Source organism: Schistocerca americana, chromosome 2 (genome assembly GCF_021461395.2).
Source record: "Schistocerca americana isolate TAMUIC-IGC-003095 chromosome 2, iqSchAmer2.1, whole genome shotgun sequence".
Lineage (NCBI taxonomy): Eukaryota > Metazoa > Arthropoda > Insecta > Orthoptera > Acrididae > Schistocerca > Schistocerca americana.
The window spans coordinates 558,235,716-558,259,919 of NC_060120.1; the positions used below are offsets into that span (position 1 = coordinate 558,235,716).

The 24,204-nt window shown below is 41.8% G+C and overlaps 1 protein-coding gene across 1 annotated transcript in view; it reads left to right on the forward strand.

Annotated features, from left to right (window-relative positions):
- The window catches only part of LOC124596123 (odorant receptor Or2-like), a 94,636-nt gene that overhangs the window by 60,079 nt on the left and 10,353 nt on the right, over positions 1-24,204 (forward strand). Inside the window, exons 3-4 of the mRNA XM_047135140.1 lie at positions 2,227-2,328; positions 23,963-24,118. Coding sequence (XP_046991096.1) covers positions 2,227-2,328; positions 23,963-24,118 — 258 coding nt within the window. The remainder of the gene's footprint in view (positions 1-2,226; positions 2,329-23,962; positions 24,119-24,204) is intronic.

A 24,204-nucleotide genomic window follows, 5' to 3' on the forward strand; every position in this document is an offset into this window, starting at 1 on the left:
AGAAGTGTCCAGGAGTCTCAGAATGTCAGAATGAACCAAAGCGATGTTGTTCGGATATGGAGGAGATAGAGAGGGACAGGAACTGTCGATGACATGCCTCGCTCAGGCCGCCCAAGGGCTGCTGCTCTGCTGCAATGGGTGACTGCTACATACGAATTATAGCTCGGAGGAACGCTGACAGCAACGCCACCATGTTGAATAGTGCTTTTCGTGCAGCCACAGGACGTTGTGCTACGACTCAAACTGTGCGCAATAGGCTACACGATGCGAAACTTCACTCCCGACGTTCATCTTCGCAACCACGACACCATGCAGCGTGGTACAGACGGGCCCAACAACATGCCGAATGGACGCTCAGGATTGACATCACGTTCTCTTCACCGATGAGTGCCGCATATGCCTTCAACCAGACAATCGTCAGAGACGTGTTTGGAGGCAACCCGATCAGGCTGATCGTCTTAGACACACTGTCTAGCGAGTTCAGCAAGGTGGTAGTTTCCTGCTGTTTTGGGGTGGCATTATGTGCGGCCGACGAACGCCGCTGATGGCCACGGAAGGCGCCGTAACGGCTGTACGATACGTGAATGCCACCCTCCGGCCGATAATGCAAGAATATCGGCAGAATATTGGGGAGGGATTCGTCTTTATGGACGACAATTCGCGCCCTCATTGTGCACATCTTGTGAATGACTTCCTTCAGGATAATGACATCGCTCGACTAGAGTGACCAACATGTTCTCCAGACATGAACCCTATCGAACATGCCTGGGATAGAGTGAAAAGGGCTGTTTATGGACGACGTGACACACCAACCACTCTGAGGATTCAAACGCCGAATCGCCGTTGACAAGTGGGACAATCTGGACCAACAGTGCCTTGATGAACATGTGGATAGTATGCCACGACGCATACAGGCATGCCATCAGTGCAAGAGGCCGTGCTACTGGGTATTAGAGGTACCGGTGCGTACAGCAATCTGGACCTCCACCTCTGCAGGTCTCGCTGTATTGTGGTACAACAGGCAATGTGTGGTTTTCATGAGCAATGAAAAGGGCGGAAATGATTTTTATTTTGATCTCTATTCCAATTTTCTGTACATGTTCCGGAACTCTCGGAACCGAGAGGATGCAAAACTATTTTTGGTGTGTCTAGAAATTTTGTCTAAGACATCTTTTACTCTCGTACAGTCACTCAACGATGACACCTCTCCGGTCACCATAACATCATCGGCAAACAGCCGAAGATTGCTGCTCACCCTGTCCGTCAGATCACTTCATATATAGAGAATAATATCGGTCCTGTCACACTTCTCTATGGGACACTTCTGACGATACATAGTCTCCTATGAACACTCGCCATTCATAACAACGTACTGAGTTCTATTACTTAAGAAGTGTTCGAGCCGCTCACGTATCTGGGAACCTAATCGGTATGCTCATAGTTCTTTGACAGTCTGCAGTGGAGCACCGTATGAAAAGATTTTCGGAAATCTAGAAATATGGAATCTGTCCGTTGCCCTTCGTCCACAGTTCACAGGCTATCATATGATAAAAGGGCAAGCAGTGTTTAACACGAGCGATGCTTTCTAAAACCTTGCTGATTTGTGGACAGAATCTGTCCCGTATGGAGGAAATTTATTACATCCGAAATGAGAATAATTCAAGAATTCTACAGCAAACCAATGTTAAGGATATTGGTCTGTAATTTTGTGGGTCCGTTATTTTACCTTTCTAATTTACGGTAGTCACCTGCGCTTGTTTCCAGACGCCTGGGACTTTGCACTGAGCGAGAGATTCACGAGTAAAGCAATCAACATAAGGGACCGATGCCGTGGGGTACTCTTCAAAAACCGAACTGGGATACCATATGGACCTGACGACTTAGTTGTTTTCACCTCTTTCAGCTGTTCCTGTACGTCAATGATGCCTATTACTGTGTCCTCCGTAACTGAGTCAGTTCAGTGCTCAAACGATGGTATGTTTGAACGACACGCCTGCGTGAACAATATCTTAAATGCGAAATTTAATGAATGTGACTGGCATGCTGCATACCACGGATGTTAGTCTGCAGTCAGTTCCTTAATCATAATAAACCAGCCGGCCGAGAGAAAATTCCTCACTTACAAGTTCTTGCACTTTAGACAGTGCAGTATGTATAAGACGGCAGTTGGTGCCTGTATCCTGCAACAGACACCGGCTATGACTTGTGCTCCTCTTCTCTCTCTAGAGCCCGGACGTCAGCGCTGTGTTCCGGTGTGCGGCGGCGCTGCCGACGCCCACGATGCAGATCTACCTCTACTGCTGGGGCGCCGAGGACGTCGTGCAGCAGGTCAGCGGTGGCGGCAGCTTGTTCTGCTCCACTTCAAGCGTCTGATTTTGGGACTGCACAGATAGTTATTTATAAAAAAGAAAACAATGTTATTGACGTTCTGTAGATTGTAGTGACAATGATAAATGTGTAACACGGCCTGCAGTTAATTTCAGGGTGCAGGTCATATGTAAAAACAGCAACAAATGAATTATCAATATGAGAACACCAGTCACAGTGGTAGGTAGTGCAATCCTGCAAGAGAGCAACCTCCCAGGCCATCACTTGCCCCACACCAATCCTGAGACCAATCAGCCTATACGGCGTCACTGTCTTTGTTAGATGCTCTCATAATTAATTAAAAACTGTTTCTTTTTCCCAAAAATAAAAATTGACCAGGTACGAGTAGGGGTCGCGTTCTGAGAGTTCCGTACAAACTTCGTTACGTACATAGAACCCGCCCGGCTCGCCGTGCGGTCTAACGCGCTGCTTCCGAGCGGGAAAACGTACCGGTCCCCGGCATGAATCCGCCCGGCGGATTAATGTCGATGTCCGGTGTGCCGGCCAACCTGTGGATGGTTGGTTTTTAAGGCGGTTTTCCATCTGCCTCGGCGAATGCGGACTGGTTCCCCTATTCCCCCACAGCTGCACTGTGTCGGCAATTGCTGCGCAAACACCGTTTCCACATACGCGTACACCATAATTACTCTACCACCCGCGCGGGATTAGCCGAGCGGTCTTAGGCGCTGCAGTCATGGACTGTGCGGCTGATCTCGGCGGAGGTTCGAGTCCTCCCTCGGGCATGGGTGTGTATGTTTGTCCTTAGGATAATTTAGGTTAAGTAGTGTGTAAGCCTAGGGACTGATGACCTTAGCAGTTAGGTCCCATAAGAGTTCACACACATTTGAACATTTTTTACTCTACCACGCAGACATTTGGGGTTACTCTCGTCTGGTATGAGATGTTCTTGGGAGGAGGGGGGTGGGGGGGTCCAATGGGGGCCGCACCGCACGATAACCCTGGGTTCGGTGTGGGTCGGCGGTGGGCTGGGTGGACTGCTGTGGCCTTTTGTGGGGCTGTGAACCACTGAGGACTAAGGCTGGACGAAGCCTCTCCGTCGTTTCTAGGACCCCGGTTTAATACATTACAATACGTATACAGACAGTTCATCCGTCGGGGAATCAAGTATCTTGACGATTTTACCTCTTATTGACATTGATATTGTGCGGCAGCGGGTGGATTAATAGAATAAATGTTTTCTATATATGCTGTTTGCCGTTCTCAACACTGGCTCTCTAACTACAATATTGGCAACCAGAAAGTGATTAGCAAAATGTGAAGCCTGTAATTAGAATTCCTAGTGCCCACTTCATCTGAGAAATACATTTATAGCTACAGCTTATAGCTCTGAGGAATTAGGAGATTGTCTGGTATTCATAATCAAAAACCATTCTCTCTAAAATGTTCACTATATTCTGAAAGTCACAGACCAAAAAGAAACCACACAATCCAACTACCAGAGCAGTTCAGAGTCTAATGCACTGATGCCACTATAACTGTTCAAATTAAATGTTTAAGTGAATGCTCGCCATAATTTGATGATAATGTTCATCAAACGCCACGCTAATAATGGTAGAATGTCTGTCCTGCGGCGGCACGTGAAAATACGACATACGCAAACTGAAGATAGATCATTAACGTCATCCCAAAATTAACACTTCACTCGAAAACGATTTCATGGTTACGCGTATCCCGAGTAACTTATTACTGCATCCGAGGCTGTTTACATCAACGATACCGACGCGACGCGACTCCCGGCACAGGTGGTGCGCTAATCAGCGTCTGGAGAGAACTGGGGCCTTCCTTTTCTCGCGCAGCGTTCTTACATATCAAGCCGCGGTGCGGACGGCTAAGGGAACGCCTGATCAAATCTGCTCTCCCGACTAGCCGCTGGGCTAGTAATGCACCACTTTAAGTTATCGAATAAATCATTGCTTCCTTTGCTGATGTCCAATGAAGCTTTCAATTTAATTGTGCAATCAGCACACAAGTAAGTAATCATAATAATAGTTTGACATACCTAAGTCAAATATTTTGGGCGGGAGCATTAATTTAATTACGCTACACGCAGTAGATGAGCTCTGAACTTGCTCTTTAGAGATACGCTATAGTTTTATAGTTATTCTGTTGAAACTTCTCACATTTTTATGATTATAGCGGATCTCCCTTCTACTTAAATTTAAACATCCTAGCTTTATTTATTCGCCTACTCAATCTATCTTGCTCCCTTAATTTCTAAGACAAAAACCAGAAAATCATGAATTTCAACTAAAATTTTAATTTGTGAGATCCAGAATACTGTTTCTACTAAATTATTAAGCAAAAGGAATCTAAATATAAATTTTTAAGTTTCTAGCTCTTTTCTGTTGCGCCAATGATTTTTACAGAAAAACATCCAAATTTCGAAAATGGTTAAAGTTAGTGAACTGATATCCAACACATATTCATTTTGTATTACTCCTGACATGCTAGAAACGTTTCAGGTTATTTACTTCATTTTAAAGTATTACGCAATATTTATGACGTCAGAGCTAGTTACGGCGGACTAGGCTGGCATACAATGGAAAGACTGATGTGAATTTTATAAGACGTGAGTATGCTGCTTCCCTATGATATGACAAGATATCATGTCTAAGAATTTTGAGGTTTTCCTGGGTGTTTTAATTTTAAGTTTGAAGTCGAATGGCAAAAGACAAAAGAAATATTGTTTTCATGTGATTTAGTTACAAATTAACACTTCTGATTTTTCCTCTACTTGTACTGTGAGACCTTGCTTCTTGCCAAATTTCAGTTATAGGTCAACAGGAAGTACCTTATAAGTTTTAATGAGTGAATTTGCAAGTATCTAAACATGTGACATAAATAGCCTTATCTTTTGACCGCATTGACTTAGAAGCTTACGTTTCTTACACCACCAAGGGGCCTCAAAACTTAGTGTCTTTTATAAATTTCATCTTTATACGTCTACCCATTCCTAAGGAACAAGAGTCTTAACAGACGGACGAACAGACAGAGAGTCTGACAAGAAATGATAAAATTTTGTTTTTCGTGGGAATAATTACAAATTCACAATATTTGAATTTTTTCCTTTAGTTTTATAGTGAATATTTGCATCTTGCCAAATTTCATGATTGTGCATCAACTGGAAGTTTTTGATTAGTGAGTTTGTGAGTATCAAAATATGTGACGTAAACATCCCTATCTTTTGACTGCATTGACTTGGAAGATTCAATTTTTTACACCTCCAAGGGACAGTGGACCTTGATACATGCCATAAATTTTAACTTGATACATCTACCCGATCCTGATAGAAAGGATTTTTAAATCGCAGAGACGGTCAGTCAGTCAGACAGACAGACAGACGGTTCTCTTTGAGATACGGAATCCTAAAACCAGTTATAAACTACATGAGCAGTCAGCAGCGATCTTACAGTCATAGGGAAGAGAATGAGGACGATCTCTGGCAGAAACCCAAGGGAACTTCAGCTCGTGCGCCATATAAATTGCTACCATGCAAGATAGTGAGCGATGGGTAGATCCCGCCATGGTTCAATAATAATACTAGGAAGCTACCACGAAAGCAGAGTTGCATGCCAGATTCAAATTAAGCTGAGCTCTCGCTGACGACGTCATAATAAGCATAACAACAGCTACATGAGAAGCATCCAGTTCGATGGCTGAGTTGTCAAAAGAAATCTAAAAACTTCCGTCCATTGTAGAATCAGTCAACTGAACGAAGACATTCGTCCAAATGCTCGTTGATAATGACGGCACCGAAACGGAAGATGAGGAACCGGAAGCCAGATTACCGAATTCTGCCTTCTGAGATTGCTTCACCGAAGAAGACACCAGCAAATATATTTTTACTGTTACCCTGGTGCGAAATGAAGGATGCGGAAATAAGTGAGCGTAGAATTGAAAAAGAGTCCATATCGCCCGGTAGAGGAATGGCCACAGATTCTGATCTGGTGCCGGTAGATTTTACACTGACTACGAGGAGAAACCGGCCTCCCTCTTCTAGGCTCAGTTTATCATAAGCTGTAGGAACAACGAAGCGCGTGACGCAGGTCGTTTGAATGTATAAGAAACGTCGCAAGACGGATGCGCACGATTATAGACCTCACATCAGTGGAGTCAGTTTCTTGTAGAATTATGGAACTCACGTTGTGCTCGCGTATGATGACTTTGCTGGATGCTGAACAACTCTTATTTGTAGAACTGTAAAGGTAACGACTAAATTTTGTACGGTATGTGTTCGGTTTTGTCGAGACATGGTGTTGTGGTCTTCGGTCCGATGACTGGTTTGATGCAACTATCCATATTACACTATCCTGCGCTAGCCTTGTCATCTGAGAGTAACTACTGCAGCCTACATCCTCCTGAATCTGCTAGCTGTATTCATTTCTTTGTCATCCTTTACTATTTTTACTCCCTACGTTTGTCTCCAGTACTAAATTGGTGATCCCTTGATGTGTCCTACCAACCAATTCCTTCTTCTATTCAGCTTGCGCCACAAATTTCTTGTCTCCCCAATTCCATTCAGTGCTTACTCATTAGTTACGTGATCTACCCATCTAGTATTCAGCAGTCTTCTGTAGGACAGTATCTCAAAAGCTTCTATTCTCTTTCTGTTTAAACTGTTTATCGTCTATGTTTCTTTTACATACATGGCTACACGACATACAAGTACTTTCAGAGAAAACATCTTGACACTTAAATCTATACTCAATGTTAACAAATTTCACTTCTTCAGAAACGCAAACGTCGAAGTTTTTATTTCGTCTCCCTGGACTTAAATTCCTACTCCAAATCTTTCTTTTGTTCCCTTTACTGCTTGCTCAATATTCAGATTGAATAACATCGTGGATAGGCTACAACCCTGTCTCACTTCCTTCTCAATTACTGCTTCCCTTTCACGCCCATCGACTCTTATAACTGCCATGTGGTTTCTGTACAAGTTGTAATTAGCCTTTCGTTCCCTGTATTTTACCGCAGCTACACTCAGAATTTCAAAGTGAATACTCAGTCAATATTGTCAGAAGCTTTCTCTAAGTCGAAAATTGCTAGAAACGTAGGTTATCTTCTAGGAGAAGTCGTAGAGTCAGTATTGACTCGTATGTTCCTACATTTCTCCGGATTCCAAACTGATCTTCCCCACGATCGGTTTCTACCAGTTTTTCCATTCTTCTGTAAAGAATTCTTGTTAGTATTTTGCAACCATGACTTATTAAACTTATAGTTCGGCAGTTTTCACATCTGTCAGCGCCTGTTTTCTTTGGAATTGGAATTATTATATTCTTCTTGAAATCTGAGGGTATTTCGCCTGTCTCACACATACTGCTCACCAAATGGAAGAGCTTTGTCATCACTGGCTCTCCCAAGGCTATCAGAAGGTGTAACGGAATGTTGTCTACTCCCGGGGACTTGTTTCAACCTAGATCTTTCAGTGCTCTATCAAATTCTTCTCACAGTATCTTATCTCCCATTTCACCTTCATCTATGTCCTCTTCCATTTCTATAGCATTGCCCTCATGTACATCTTCCTTGTATAGGACTTCTATATACTCCTTCCACCTACCAGCTTACCCTTATTTCTTAGGACTGGTTTTCCATCTGATCTCTTGATAGTCATGAAGGTTGTTCTCTTTTCTCGAAGGTCTCTTTAATTTTCCTGTATGAGGTTTCCCCTAGTGATTTATGCTCCTAAATCCTTACATTTGTCTTCTAGCCATTCCGGCTTAGCCATTTTGCATTTCCCGTCAGTCTCATTTTCAGATGTTTGCATTCCCTTTCGCCTGCTTCATTTATTGCATTTTTATATTTTCTCTTTTCATCAGTTGTATTCAAGGTCTTTTGTGTTACTCACTGATTTCTACTGCTTGATCCTCTGCTGCCTTCACTATTCCATACGTCAAAGTTTCCCATTCTTCTTCTACTGTATTCCTTTCCCCTGTTCTTGTCAATCGTTCCCTAATGCTCACTCTGAAACTCCCAATAACCTTTGGGTCTTTCGTTTTATGCAGGTCCCGTCTCCTTAAGTTCCTACTTTTCTGCAATTTCGTCAGTTTTAATCTATAGTTCATAACCAATAAATTGTGGTCAGAGTCCATATCTGCCCCTGGAAATGTCCTACAATTCAAAGTCTGTCTTACCGTTATGTAATCAATCTGAAGCCTTCTAGTGCCTCCCGGTGTCTTCCACGTATACAACCTTATTTCATGATTCCTAAATCAAGTGTTAGCGATGATTAAATTATGCTCTGTGCAGAATTCTACCACGTGGCTTCCTCTTTCATTCCTTTCCCCCAGTCCGTATTCACCTACTATTTTTCCTTCTTTTTCTTTCCCTGCTATAGAATTCCAGTCCTCCGTGATTATTACATTTTCGTCTGCCTCGACTATATGAATAACTTTTTGAATGAAATGAAATGTCGTGTGGCTAAGGCCTCCCATCGGGTAGACCATTCGCCTGGTGCAGGTCTTTCGATTTGACGCCACTTCGGCGACCTGCGCGTCAATGGGGATGAAATGATGATGATTAGGACAACACAACACCCAGTCCCTGAGCGGAGAAAATCTCCGACCCAGCCGGGAATCGAACCCGGGACCTTAGGATTGACATTCCGTCGCGCTGACCACACAGCTACCGGGGCCGGACAATAACTTTTTTATCTCATCATACATTTCTTCAGTCTCTTCATCATCTGCGGAGCTAGTAAACTTGAACTATTGTGGTGGGTGTGGGTTTCGTGTCTATGAGCTAGTTGTCATATAAAGATATACTACTCTGGTGGGTGTGGACTTCGTGTATATCTTGGCTACGATAATGCTTTCACTATGCTGTTCATACTAGCTTTATCGTGTTCCTATTTTCTTATTCATTATTAAACCTACTCCTGCGTTACTCCTATTTGGGTTTTTACTTACAACCTTGCATTCACCTGACTAGAAGTCCTATTCCTCCTGCCACCGAACTTCGCTAACTCCTTCTATATCTAACTTTAAATTATCCATTTCCGTTTTTACATTAACTAACTTACCTGCCCAGTTAAGGGATCTGACATTCCACGCTCCGGTCCGTAGAACGCCAGTTTTCTTTCTTCTGATAACGACATCCTCTTGAGTAGTCCCCTCCCGGAGATCCGAATGGGGAACCATTTTACCTCCGGAATATTTTATTCAAGAGGACGTCATCATCATTAACCATACAGTAAAGCTTCATGCCCTCGGGAAAAATTACGGCTGTAGCTTGTCCTTGCTCTCAGCCCTCACAGTACCAAAACAACAAGGCCGTTTTGGTTGATCTTACAAGGCCAGATCTGTCAATCATCCAGGCTGTTGCCCCTGCAACTATTGAAAAGGGAGCAGACTGTTCTCTGGCCTCTCAACTGATCCCCCTCTGTAGTGGTTGCACCTACGGTACGGCTATCTGTATCGCTGAGGCACGCAGGACTCCCCACCAACGGCAAGGCCCATGGTTCATGGGGTGGGGGGGGGATCAGTAAGTTGTGACATACTGGCCGTTATTAATGATGTAACCGTACACAGAAATACTTTTTGCTATCGTAGGAAGTTGTGGGTGTAACCATAATTGTGAATGCGGCATCTGAGTGGGCATTTTTTTTTTCTTTCCTGGGTAGATTTTTCTCTCTTATATACTGATGACCAGTCTCCATGGCTGTACTGGCAGTGATTATAACAGCTGAAGCTACAAGAATTGAACTCTTTGTCATGGCAAAATATTTTTCAATTGAATCGTCAAACCACTGCAGGCGGTTACGGCATTTCTATAGTTCAGCTGCCAGCCTCCGTAGTGGCAAGGCAGAGCGATGCAAGTATGCCGGCAACCGTAGCGTGTGAAACGAAGGAACTGGAGGATTACGAATACTCTGACTGAAACTCAGTGGGACACAAATTGCTTGAGGGAAAGAAAACATAGTGCGGGGTAAAATATATTCTTCCGCTTAAAACAAGTAAGTAGAGGAATACGGAGTAAACACTGAGTCAATTCTTGCGGGAAAGAAGACAGACGAGTAGGGCATAGTTTCTCTAACTCCGAATCCGCTATGGGTAACGAACTGGCGGAATACGAAAACTACCGACTTGGCCCGTCCGTTTCTCTATTCTTTGCATTAAAGGTTGTTGCGAAAAAGGCAAAGGACATTTAACACAGTTGGCGTTGCGCATATTCTGCACGCTCTTAAATGCGGCTTACATATGCGTCGACGATAATCAAGATTGCTACACAGGCACAAATATTCGTAAAAACAGGTACAGTTTTGCTTGTAACGGTTTAATTACGTTATACAAACTCGCGGCTAGATCAAAGATAATCAGAAGTAGCATGAAACTATTACTGTTATTGCCCGTTAAATTAATTGTTGCTAAGAGAGAGGCGATGTAACCATCAAGGTAGCGTAAGGATTTGTATTCAAGATAAATAATTTCATTGATATCACACTGGCTTCATTTTAGGATAAGCCATTTCCTGTCAGTTATAAATTTAAATGCAAACTCAAAGATATCGTGAAGCAGACCTAAGCCTTGTTGCCTACTGCAGTTTTAATCTATCCATGCAATTCCGTAAAAATTCTCATGAAATGAGCTTTGCAAATATTAATGCTTGAAAATATTATCAGTATGGATGACATCGGAAGTTCACTGAGGCTTTTTGCAGATGATGCTGTGGTGTATCGAGAGGCTGTAACAATGGAAAATTGTACTGAAATGCAGGAGGATCTGCAGCGAATTGACGCATGGTGCAGGGAAGGGCAATTGAATCTCAATGTAGACAAGTGTAATGTGCTGCGAATACACAGAAAGATAGATCATTTATCATTTAGCTACAAAATAGCAGGTCAGCAACTGGAAGCAGTTAATACCATAAATTATCTGGGAGTACGCATTAGGAGTGATTTAAAATGGAATTATCATATAATGTTGATCGTCGGTAAAGCAGATGCCAGACTGAGATTCATTGGAAGAATCCTAAGGAAATGCAATCCGAAAACAAAGTAAGTAGGTTACAGTACGCTTGTTCGCCCACTGCTTGAATACTGCTCAGCAGTGTGGGATCCGTACCGGATAGGGTTGATAGAAGATATAGAGAAGATCCAACGGAGAGCAGCGCGCTTCGTTACAGGATCATTTAGTAATCGCGAAAGCGTTACGGAGATGATAGATAAACTCCAGTGGAAGACTCTGCAGGAGAGACGCTCAGTAGCTCGGTACGGGCTTTTGTCAAAGTTTCGAGAACATACCTTCACCGAAGAGTCAAGCAGTATATTGCTCCCTCCTACGTATATCTCGCGAAGAGACCATGAGGATAAAATCAGAGAGATTAGAGCCCACACAGAGGCATACCGACAATCCTTCTTTCCACGAACAATACGAGACTGGAATAGAAGGGAGAACCGATAGAGGTACTCAAGTACCCTCCGCCACACACCGTCAGGTGGCTTGCGGAGTATGGATGTAGATATAGATGTAGATGTAGATGTATTCAAAGTATTTATTATGTTAGCTTGAGGGTCAAGCCCAATATTTAATATTTTAATTAAATTCCTCGTAATGGCCGCCTGTGAGCCATTACGACATAAGAAAGCCAGATGGGCAGTCTTCTACACAACTCATTTTAAATAACTATTTTCAGTTAAATATTTCAACAGGGATGGAGAGGTTTTGAATAAGAACAGGAGAAATTCACTTTTGACCATATATTGTAACGGAACATACATACATCAAACACTTAGTTCATCAGAGCAGCTAAGCAACTTAATTCTCCAACAGCAGAGACAAAAGCAGTATCCGATCTTTAAACCAAGTCTTTTTTAACTTTAATGAGATAAGATTCCATGGCTACAAATAATGTCTTTACATTGTATAGTTACTCTTTGATACTAAACTCCTTTTTTTATTTAACCATTTTAATGCAAGAAATATCAAATTAATCAGTTGAGATTTTATACTTATATGGCGTATTAGCTAAGGTCTTTATCGGCAGAAATACACTCAGTTCCGTACTTTCTTCACACTTCACATTTACACGTCTGATATAGGTTTAATTTAATTTTTATAGGGCTTTCCAGGAGACGTCACAACTGCCTGCGACGAAGTGTTTGAGGCGGTAACGAAACGGTACTTCGAGTCTCGTGGAATATTCGTTATTCGGTAACGAACACATACGACATGCAAAAGCTCTGCCAGTGTATAAATCAAAATGGTTCCCGAAGGCCCATTCGCATGAAATCCAGTTTGTTCTGTACATCCATGAGATCAAGAAGATGTACGTTGGTGGCAGTAGGATCGTTTTGAAGACAGTCGCAGATACTGGTTCCCTAAACTTTCTCAATATCATTTCGTGAAAAGAACGTCGTCTTCCCTCCAAAGATTCCCATTTCAGTTCAAAAAGTATTTCTTGAACTTCTTGTATGCCCAGAAGATATTGAAAATTGTGAAGTAATAGATATTAATCACAGGGATGAAAAAGTTACATTTAAAGTATTATAGATTTGCATCAGTTTCGTGTAGAGTTCACATGGAAAAAGGAGTTGCAACGTATATAAAAGTTGGACACACAGTCAAAAATATTCGGACAAACAGTTTTTGTGTTGATCAGAATCTAGAAGCATGTGCTTGAGGGTTGTTATTGCATAATATTTCTCTGATAATTGTAACGATGTACAGATCCCCTATAGGAAACTTTCATCTATTTATGAGAGATTTAGATGCATTATTGAGCTACTTGTCAGACAAGAAGAAACAGTTAGTAGTATGTGGAGACTTCAATGTAGCTTTCTTAAAAGATATGGACAGGAAAAATGAATTAGAATTATTATTTGGATGTTTCAGTCTAATTTCACCAGTCAGTTTTCCAGCTCGTGTATAGCAAGGTAGTAGGACACTGACGGATAAGATTTTTATATACAGTCTAAGGCTGAAACAATTAATATGCACCCAACTGCTAATGGAATATTTGATCATCATGCACAATTAATGGAAATAAACAATATGTCACTTCACAGCTCTGAGGCAGGTTCATACAAAGCAGTGAGGTTTATTGATGAGAACAGTATACAATGTTTTAAGAATAAGTTAAATGGGGTGTAATGGAATGATGGATGTATAGAAAGAGATGCTAACGTCAGATTCAATTTAGTCCATAGTACATTTGTGTCAATATTTGAAAGCTGCTTTCCAAAAAAATTCTCCAGAAGATCTATTAAAAAACAAGTAAGCTGTGGATATCTAAGGAAACTAAAATCTCATATGAGAGGTAGAGGGAAATTTATATAAAGGCCAGAGTAAGTCAAGGCCGGATATTACATGCATACTACAAGAAATAGTGTAGTATTTTAAGAAAAGTCATTAAAATGTCCAGAAGTATGCGAGTCCTGACATAAATAATGCAGATAATAAGGTTAAAACTATATAGGATATTGTCAAATAGGAGACAGGACAGCCAGTGTACAAGACACCATAACAATTAAACTAAATTACAACATTGTGACTGATAATTCACAAGTTGCAAATAATTTCAACAATAACTTTCTAAATGTTGCAGCAAAAATAAGATTAAATTGTTCACTTGAAAAAGTAAGAGCATATCTTAAACTCGTCAGTCCACAAAAGAGGCACTTTTTCCAGCTTAATAAGTAATGTATGCAATGCACCACTGGCACAGAGAATATTTGCAGACGGTTTCACAAGAAACGTGACAAGACAGATTTAAAGAGTTATCGTCCAACTTCCTTACTGAAATCTTTTTCCAAAATATTCGACGAAGTAATGTACTGAAGTGTAGTCTCACACTTAAGTGGAAACAGCTTGGATTCCAGAAGGATTGCTCGACTGAAAATTTTATTTATATATTCGCTGGTCAAATAGCACAAGCATGGCCAGATGTTATTTTTTGTTGTCTTTCCAAGATGTCTGATTATGTAGATCATGTTACTCTCTTAGAAAAACTCATGTTCTGTCTAACTGAAAGCATTACGCAAAGATGGTTAAATCATGCCTAACACACTGAATGCAAAAGGTTGTGCTCAATAATTAAAACCACCTTGAAAGGGTAGAAAAATTTTAGTGAGTGGGGATAAACCACAAAGGGAATGATACAGGGTTCAATTTTGAGTTCACTTCTATACCTTATATGTGTGAACGACCTACCACATAATATTCAGCAAGCAGAAATCGTACTCCTGCAAACATTACTAGTGTTATAATAAATTCCATTATAGAGAAAGCAAGAGAAGAAATGGTAAATGACATTTTTAAAAGAATTATAAAGTTGTTCTTAGAAAATGAATTCCACCTAAATATTGAAAAAGACCCACTACATACATTTCTGTACAACAAACAGAGCCATACCAAGAATTGGTGGAGCACATGAGGAGAAGTTAGTAAACAGCGCAAAATCCTCCACATTTTTGGGTATACATGTGAATAAAAACTAGAACTGGAAGAAACATATGTGGTGTTAAGCCACGGACATCACGTCAGTCATGGAGATAGGCATTTTCACTGCACCATCACAACACATATATACGCTAATGTAATCCGTCATAAATAAACCATAACAATTTGAAATGAACAGTGATATCCGTATCTACAACACCAGAAGGAAAAATGATCTTCATTATCCACTATTAAAGCTGTCAGTGGCTCAGAGATCTTTAGAGCTAGAGATCTTCACTGTAGCCTCACAATATATATATTCATTTATGAAATTTGTTATTAACAATCCGAACGAATTCAAAAGTAATAGCAGTGTACATGGCTACAACACTAGGAGAAAGGATGATCTTCACTACTCAAGGTTAAATCTAACTTTGTCTCAGAAGAGGGTAAATTACGCTGTCACTAAAGTCTTTGGCCACTTACCTAATAGCATCAAAAGTCTGACAGATAGCCATATAGCATTTAAAAGAAAATTAAAAGAATTTCTTAAAGGCAACTCCTTCTACTCATTAGATGAATTTTTGGATATAGTAAATGGGTGATTTCCCCAACCCCCATAAAAAAAATTAAAAATATTAAGTGTCATGCAATATTTGTGTAATGTAATATCTTGTATAGACACCTTTCAGTAACCTGACACGTTCCACATCATTACGAAGTATCGTATTCGTGATCTATGGAACAAGTACTAATCTAATCTAATCTCAGGAATGAGTTCAATAGGCAGCAACAAAAATTTTTGATCATTTGTCTAATAACATAAAATATCTGACAGGTAGAAAAGCAAGTTGTAAGTCTAACTTAAAATCATTTCACCTGGACAACCCTTTCTGCATCACTGACGAATTTCTGCTTGAAAACAAGTAGCCATTTAAAAATAAAATAAAAATAAATGAAAATAAAAGACCTCCTTGTTTTTGCGTGTAGTTGCATGAGTAGCACTAAATGAATTGTATTCATTAATGTTAACACTGGTCATGTATACATATCCTGTAAAATCATTTCGATAAAAGAATTGTTCAAATGATCTATGGAACATGTAACTAATTAACTAAGTTTTCATAACACTCGCTCGTTGATCGAATCTACGGTAACAAATCTAGCACCAAGCCTCTCTCATTTGCTTCGATGTCTTCCTTTAACCCAAACAGTCGAGCAATACTCAGGAATGGTTCACGTAAGTGTTCTATATGTAGTCTTTATAGGTAAGCTTAGAATTCTCTCAAGAAACAAAACTCAAGCATTCGCCTTCCCTGCTACCGATCTTATATTCTCGTTCCTTTTTCATATCACTTTGCAATGTTCGGCCTAGATATTTAATCGACGTAACTATGCTGACTAATACTGTATTCGAACATTAAACGATTGCTTTCCCTACTCATCTTTACTACCTGATATTTTTCTTCATTTAGAGCAAACTGGCATTCATCGCACCGACTAGAAATTCTGTCTAAATCATGCCGTATCCTTCTACAGTCACGCAACGATGGTGCTTTCCCACAGGCGCAGTTCATAGTTCAAGGTTCAGAGGCGGAGCTCCCTCAAAATATCTATAAAAATATATTTCTCAGTAATGTATTACAGAATTGAAATTATTGGACGCATTTCGAATATTACCCACACGAATAATGACAGTCATCGTTTTTGGAACTGTTGATATCGACCGACATTTTTCGAACAGGTAGTAGCTAGTCTTCAGGCAACGCCTTGTAATGTCCTTTAGCTGTACGTAGTAGAGTCTTGGAGGCGTGGATTCTGCAGATTACAGCTCTTATGGGCCTCTCGAAAGCTGAGCTAGCAGAGGCTGAGGGTGTCCTACCAACTTCCACATGATTTTCACGTTACGCTGCTTACATCAAAGTGGTTTCAAATGGTTCAAATGGCTCTGAGTACTATGGGACTCAACTGCTGAGGTCATTAGTCCCCTAGAACTTAGAACTAGTTAAACCTAACCAACCTAAGGACATCACACACATCCATGCCCGAGGCAGGATTCGAACCTGCGACCGTAGCGGTCTCGCGGTTCCAGAGTGCAGCGCCAGAACCGCGCGGACATCAAAGGGGAATGAACAGTGTGTCTGGAACTTCGCTGTCGAATCCTTGTCTCTACATGTCATTGATGCTTCACTAATCGACGTTTATTAATAACGCTTAAGTAGTAGTTTAGACAGTTTTTAGAGCACCGTACCTTAGTCGGTAAAAACGGAACCCTTATAGGACCACTTTGTTATCCGTGTGCTTGTGTGTGTGCCTGTCTCTTAAGAACCACTTTTGTCGGGAACAGGTAGATGTTATCACGTTGAAATTTATGTTACCCACTAAGAACTATGGCAATGGCACCTTGATGGTGTTAAAAAATTTAAGGTTGTAAAGCAATGCAGTCGAGAGATAAAGCCATTTATGTCACGTATTTTGATGCAAACTCACTCGTCAAAATCAGAGGGTACTTCCTGTTGATCTGCGATCATGAAATATGGCCAAAAGGAAGGCTCTACAGTACAAGTAAAGGGGAAAAAATCCGAAAATGGTTGATTTGTGATTATAACACATGAAAAACTTTTTTTTGTCATTTGTTATCCGATTGTTTGTCTGTCCGTCTGTTAAGACCCCTTTGTCTCAGGAACGGGTCCATGTATCAAGTTGACATATATGTCACATATGCGTTGCGTCGAGTGTCGATAGCGGCGCAAGAAATGTCGACCAGAGCAGAGATACTGCACAGCAAAGCTGTATCACGAGGCGCCAATGAGATACTAGGAAGAAACCTTGCCTCCCGTGCTTCCGAGGCGCCACCGCCGCGCCTCTGCCCTGAAATAGCGTCGCCAGATGCCAGTAGGGCAGTTCTGTTCTAGGTCGGATCTGCCCACCTCCAGGAAGTCCCTGTCGGAGTTACGTCGTTGTGCCACCTATTCGCCGTGGCACAGCCCGTGTCAACCGTCTGGGAGCGAAGAGATTTCCATCTCCTGTGAACCGCACCTACGCATCAACGCTATTAGAATTGTGTCAACAAGTGTCTACGAACTGTAGACTGCAGGGAAGCCACAGCAGCACGACCATTTCAAACTTCTTTCAATTCACTATTCATAATCGTGGCTCATTTGCTCTATTCTGAACCGCAAGTCCACGTGTGCAGCTTCACAGCTACAGGCGAGCCTGGCGAGCAAAGATAAGTTTTGTTGTAATTAATAAAGTATTACTTATTCTGAGTGTTCAGATTAATTGTAGTAGTACTAACCACCTCAATGTCCAAGAAGTCGAACACAACGACATACTAAAGGCTACGGTCCCCTGGCGGCGTAAAAAAATTTGAAGCTGCTACGTTGAGGTAGTCAAAAGATACGGCCATTTGCATCAGATATTTTGATAACTTCCCAGTATCGATATCGATAACAGGCAAAGATCGTCCAAATTCTCGATCCCCGGGACCGTTGAACTATCTACATATATGATTAAGTTTGTACAGGTCCCCCGGTGCGCGAGTTCTACTCGTACTTATCCGGATTTTTGTTGTTTCTGTCATTGGCAGTTCTATCCGCTGTAGTAATAAGTTTGTAAACGTCTCGCCAGAGAGCCCTAGAATACAGTGATAATAACGTTAAGTTTCACGGTTTAGCGGGAGATTCACGAGTGAATAGAGGAAACACGCGAGCGAAAAATGTCTCGTTGCCGTCATTAGCATATTTCCTTTTGAGAGTGTATTGCGCCTGAGTCAGACTCGCCCGGATAACAGTCCGTGTTTGGCCACCGTGGCGTGCGGAAGTCCGTTACGGCTGTGTACAGCGTGGCGCATGTTCACAGCGGAGTGTCTTTTGTACTACAGGGTGTGTCACCTGAACTGTGATGCCATGTCTTCCTAGATGAGGGAGACCTTGAAATTTAGTTTTCAATGGACCACAGAGAGGTCTAACCCTCTCGCTTTCGGAGATGGATGATTAATGAGGTCAAGATGCTTGATGTAGGTCTTTAGATTGACAATACGGTGGATAGTGTGTACGAAAAATGCATAAATAGCGAGTCTGTGAATGAATAGTCAGGGACACCAACGGAGGGTAAAATGTAAGCATAATGATGGATCTGACAGTTTTGAACACGACTGTCTTTCAGCAACCGTATGCAAGTTTCAGTGGAGGAGTAACACAGCCAACTGGTTGCAAGTAGCTGTCTAATACATTGCCCTACGTTTCAGTAGAATGAAAATTTAAAAGCCGTAAAGTTACACTGCGGGAAGGCTGTACAAGGTGTACGTACCAAAGACTGGGACCTTTTTAATTTTTCACTTGAAGATGTCTACTCTAAACTCTGACTATTGCTTTCTCACAATGTAACTTTACTGCTTTTAAACTGCCATTCTGTTGAAAGCATCCTTAGAGTTTCGAAACCTAGGTCAATATATTAAACAGTTATTTGCAACCAGCTGATTGTGTTATTTCTCCGTTGAACGATGGGTCTGTTAGCACAGTATCAATAACGCTCGCAAGCCTTGGCTTATGATGTGCGAGAGAGTATAATTTATCATTCAAAGTGACCCTCAAAAAGACCAGAGAAATACTTACTATATGTGGGACTTTTTACGGTAACAGGGAAGAAGTAAGGTCAGAAAATAATGGCAGTAGAATAAATAACTGAAGTGTAATTGTAAAAGCACATATCCTCTTATGTGACTGTATGCGGTCATAGGGCGTATATTGTGTATGAAAACCACCATCAAATATGCTCTGTAAGCAATTCCATTGAAAATCTTAAGGGGAAATTGTAACTGTAGACGCCCTGTACAGTTGCACATTGAAAAACGTCCACTTGAAGTAATGGCATATGCAACTCTTATGTCAGAGTGGAGTGAGCCCATTATGGGTACATTAGGGTCTGCCAATGGGAGAACTGTAAATGAGGAAGTTACAGGATCCATCAACGATCAGGAAGAGAACCGAACGGAGAGCAACAAATGTGATAACACAGTTAACTCAACTAAGAAGGCTGGTAGCAGCATCACGTGACAAGGAACGCCAGAATGCACCTATGGATGTGGAAGAGAATGCAGAAGATGGCAGTGAGCGTCAGTAAAACTACGGTCGCGACAAGGGAACGGAATAGAGAGCGCAATAACGAACGATCAAAGTAAATCAACAGACGAAACTGCTGTCACCGTCCCTGCCAATTTACGGCAACAAGAACATCAGAATGCGCCCCTGCAAGTGGAAAAGGATGTGCAGATGGCAGCAAACGTTGGTGACTGAAAAACATAGAAACTATGTATTCCGATTACGCAGAAAACTAATGCGATGATGAATCTATGACCGAAGTAGCCACCATGATGGAAAAATACGTGGAAAATGGACGCCCTATCAGACAGTATTTACCATATTTCTGGCGAAAGCACAAACCAACAACAGTACCTTGTTCAAAACAGATACGGCAAGCAGCGAAGAAGAAACACAAACTCCAATCTATAATCTCAAGAAACATAAAAGGGAAAAGAAGGGTAATGATATTCCGCCAATCTCTGTGTTACATGCCAAGGGATTTCATGAGCTGCGAGAAAAAACTGGCGAGCAAAATATTGCATCCTCGGCAGAGGAACCACGGGATAAAGTCTAACTTCGACTGTGCAGTAGAAAGCAATGATACTCTGTGTCTTAGGTTTTCAAATTGACAATACTGTAAATAGAGTGTATGTAAAAATTATAAAAACAACGATGTTTGTGAACGAATAGTCAGGACAACCAATTGTAGTGTACAATTTAAGCCTAATGATGGGGCTGTTGGCACAGTTTCAGGTCTTAATATGGACGATATTGAAATAGTTTGTGTTATTCACCGAGAGTAATGGAACTCAAGTGAATGTGTGAAACACGGGCACACTTTTCTTACTCAATGTGAGTGTTCCAGTGGTGAATGGAAGTGTGGGTCATGGCATGTTCCACAAATGTCCTACCGAATTTAAGGGACCCTTGGCCTGCTGTTTTCGACTGTTTAAAAAGTAGCCGTGGGTGTTAAATCGCCTCTTCCAGGACAGGTAGATGCGCCGAGCCTGGATCGAAACGGTGCTGCGGATTAACGACAAGTATCGGTGTGCCCGCCAGCCTTGGTGTGGTTTTTTGGAAGTTTCCCATGTCCCACCAGGCGAATACTGGGCTGGTACCCAACTACCACCTCATATACACGATTCGCAAATTCACTTTCACATGAATAACACTGCACTGAGACAGTTGGCGTACACATACCTCGTGCCGGAGCACCCATGTGCATGATACGTACGTACTGCGTATCACAGTTAGTAGCGAAAACTGACGCAAGTGAAAGTGTATGAGGGAAAAGGGGGAAGGGAGGAAGGCACCAACTGATACGTAGCTTGCGTGGAAAAGTGTCCTCGAACTGGCTCTGGCCTTAGTTGTAATGAGTTTCATTTCGTTCGAATAACTGTAGCATATCACGAGTCTGAAAATAGCACGACATGAATTCAATGTGCCGTTTATGAGACGAAACTTTGGTACATGATATTGAAAAAGAACTATTGAACCGTCCAAATTTTAATGAAGTTGTCATAGACTTCGGTGCAGCGCAGAATGGTAGACGTACTAATTTCGTCAACAAAATTAGTTAGGGTAAGCAAAACGTACGTCAACAGGTGATAAGAAGCAATTCATTTACTATAACTACCTTTTTAGCCTACCAAATGAAGTGCTTAAAAATGGATGGTAGCATTTTTTAAGCCGACGTCACGTTTTCCGATACTTCAGCACAACGAACCATACACAAAAATGAGGCGTTTCTGAGAGATCTTTAATGCCTTGCAACCACCCCATCATCCACGTACTGCTTCCTGCGGAGTTCAAACTTCAATGGCCTAACAGATGAACGTCGGAAGGTGCGTGATCCGGGCTATTGGGTGGATGAGGAAGAACAGTCCAGTGAAGATTTGTGATCTCCTCTCGGGTGCGCAGACTTGTGTGAGGCCTTGTACTGTTATGAAGAAGGAGAAGTTCGTTTGCATCACTCGGAATGAGACGTCAGCGCGTTCCAACATTGCATGAGTCGTGGCTGTGTGCGGCTGGCCGGCACGCGGGATACCGAACAAGCTGGCGTGCCGATGTTGCGACGACTCCCCGTGCTCCTGTTCACTGCCGCGTCCCTCTAGATATTCTGCAAGTGCCTATGAATACCGCCAAAAGAAACTGAATGATAGCTCTGTACTTGGAACACATCTCCATTACAGACGTCATTTTGAAGGATGCGTATAGCGTAATCACATATTGGAAATTCATGAAACTATAGGGGCTGAAGTGAGAACATTCCACGATGTCCCACAGCAAATACCGCATTTCTTCAACCGAAATTGACCCAGAATAAAAAATGCGCGTTACTTATTAAATGCCCCTCATAGTTTGCACAACTGATGGGGAAATATAAATTATTTGAGATGGTCTAGCATATGGTGCAATTTCATTATCGTATGTGTTGTAGTTTTTTTTTCGCGGGCCTTTCAAAGGTGGGAGGTTTCAAAGGGATACCCTGTATTACACTGGACTCGCATTCTGGAGGACGACGGTTCAATCCCGCGTCCGGCCTTCCTGATTTAAGTTCTCCATGATTTCCCTAAATCGCTTCAGGCAAATGCCAGGATGGTTCCTTTAAAAGGGCACGGCCGACTTTCTTCCCCGTCCTTCCCGAATCCGATGAGACCTCACTGTTTGGTTTCCTCGCCCAAACAACTCAACTCTCTGTATTATTTTTGATAACAATAGACTTCTTTTGATAATGAAAGCTCTAAAATGCTTTATTATTCCAGTCTCTGATCACAAATGAATTCTTTAGACGCTGACCGGTTTCAGTCTGTAATGACCATCTTCAGATCTAAAGTACAACTAGTGAGCAGTGTGTCTTTTAACATAAAACAGCAATATGTATCACAATATACTGTCATACATTAGGGAAATGTACAGATAAAATATGGTATAAAGTACCTTTTTTACACCATGTCCTAAAGTGATACGGCCATAATGGTATCGTCAAAACATATAATCAGCATAGCATCGTCACATAAATTTAAAATATGGCGTAGAATAGGCCACATCGTCCACATAGTGACTATTGCCAACTAGGTACTGAGGTACAGTAGCATCTATAAACCTGTTTGCCTACACTTTCCCTAGATGTCGCTACTGTGGATTTGCTTATATGTAGTCATCATTTACGCAAAAACATAATCTGATAAAAACACATTTGATAAAATGCATGTAGCAGACTTATTAAAATTGATGACTATCGTAGAATCCAATTGTGATACATTAAAAGATGAATGCAGTTACCTACGTAAAATTATTAAAGAAATATATGAAGAGTATAGGTCCGACCCTTTTTTATGGTGAATCTACGATCAACAATTAATATAGCGTAATACGTTGCCTGTGGCAACCTATAAATTACTTACGAAATATAAAATGTCTATATGACAGCTGAAAAAGAGACAGATCAATGAACAGCGCCCTCTGTTGGGTCGGCCGCTAGGATCTTATGTAGGCGCGACCCGATCGTAAGAACTTAACCAATAGAGGGCTTTACATACATCGTGACATGTCTCCCACAGAAAACTTTTAAACAACATATAAGCATTTAATAAATAAAATTATATAGTTTGGCTATACATTCCATGAGTAGGTAGGAGATAATCAGTTACAAGATTAGACCGACTACTGTGCGGAAGTAAGGGAAATGTCTTCTGTTCTCAACATAACTCATCAAGTAAGGCGATTATGTCGCAGTTGGTGAAAATGAAAGCTCTCTTTGATTGTACTAGACTGCTTCTTATGTCCTGTTTGCCCGCATCTCGTGGTCGTGCGGTAGCGTTCTCGCTTCCCACGCCCGGGTTCCCGGGTTCGATTCCCGGCGGGGTCAGGGATTTTCTCTGCCTCGTGATGGCTGGGTGTTGTGTTCTGTCCTTAGGTTAGTTAGGTTTAATTAGTTCTAAGTTCTAGGCGACTGATAACCTCAGCAGTTGAGTCGCATAGTGCTCAGAGCCATTTGAACCATTTATGTCCTGTTTGCTTCGTCCGACAGTCGTTTTTCCTCCAAGAAAGCAGATATTTTTTAGTTCCTCAGTGAAAAGAAAAGGTGGCATTGGGCGACTTGTGTCTGCGCAGGGCGAGGCGGTGTCGCTGGCGGCGTACAGCTGCGGCTGGCACGAGGCGGGTGGCCGGTTCCGGCGTGCGCTACGCATCCTCATGAGCCGCGCCCAGAAGCCAATCCTGCTCACCGCGGGCAGGGTCTACGTCATCAACAAGGCCACCTTCATCTCGGTCAGTGGCACAGTATGTAGTATGCAGGTAGCGAAACGCTCCCTAGTTCACTGGACAAAATGTTAGTCACCCCCTTAAAGGAGGAC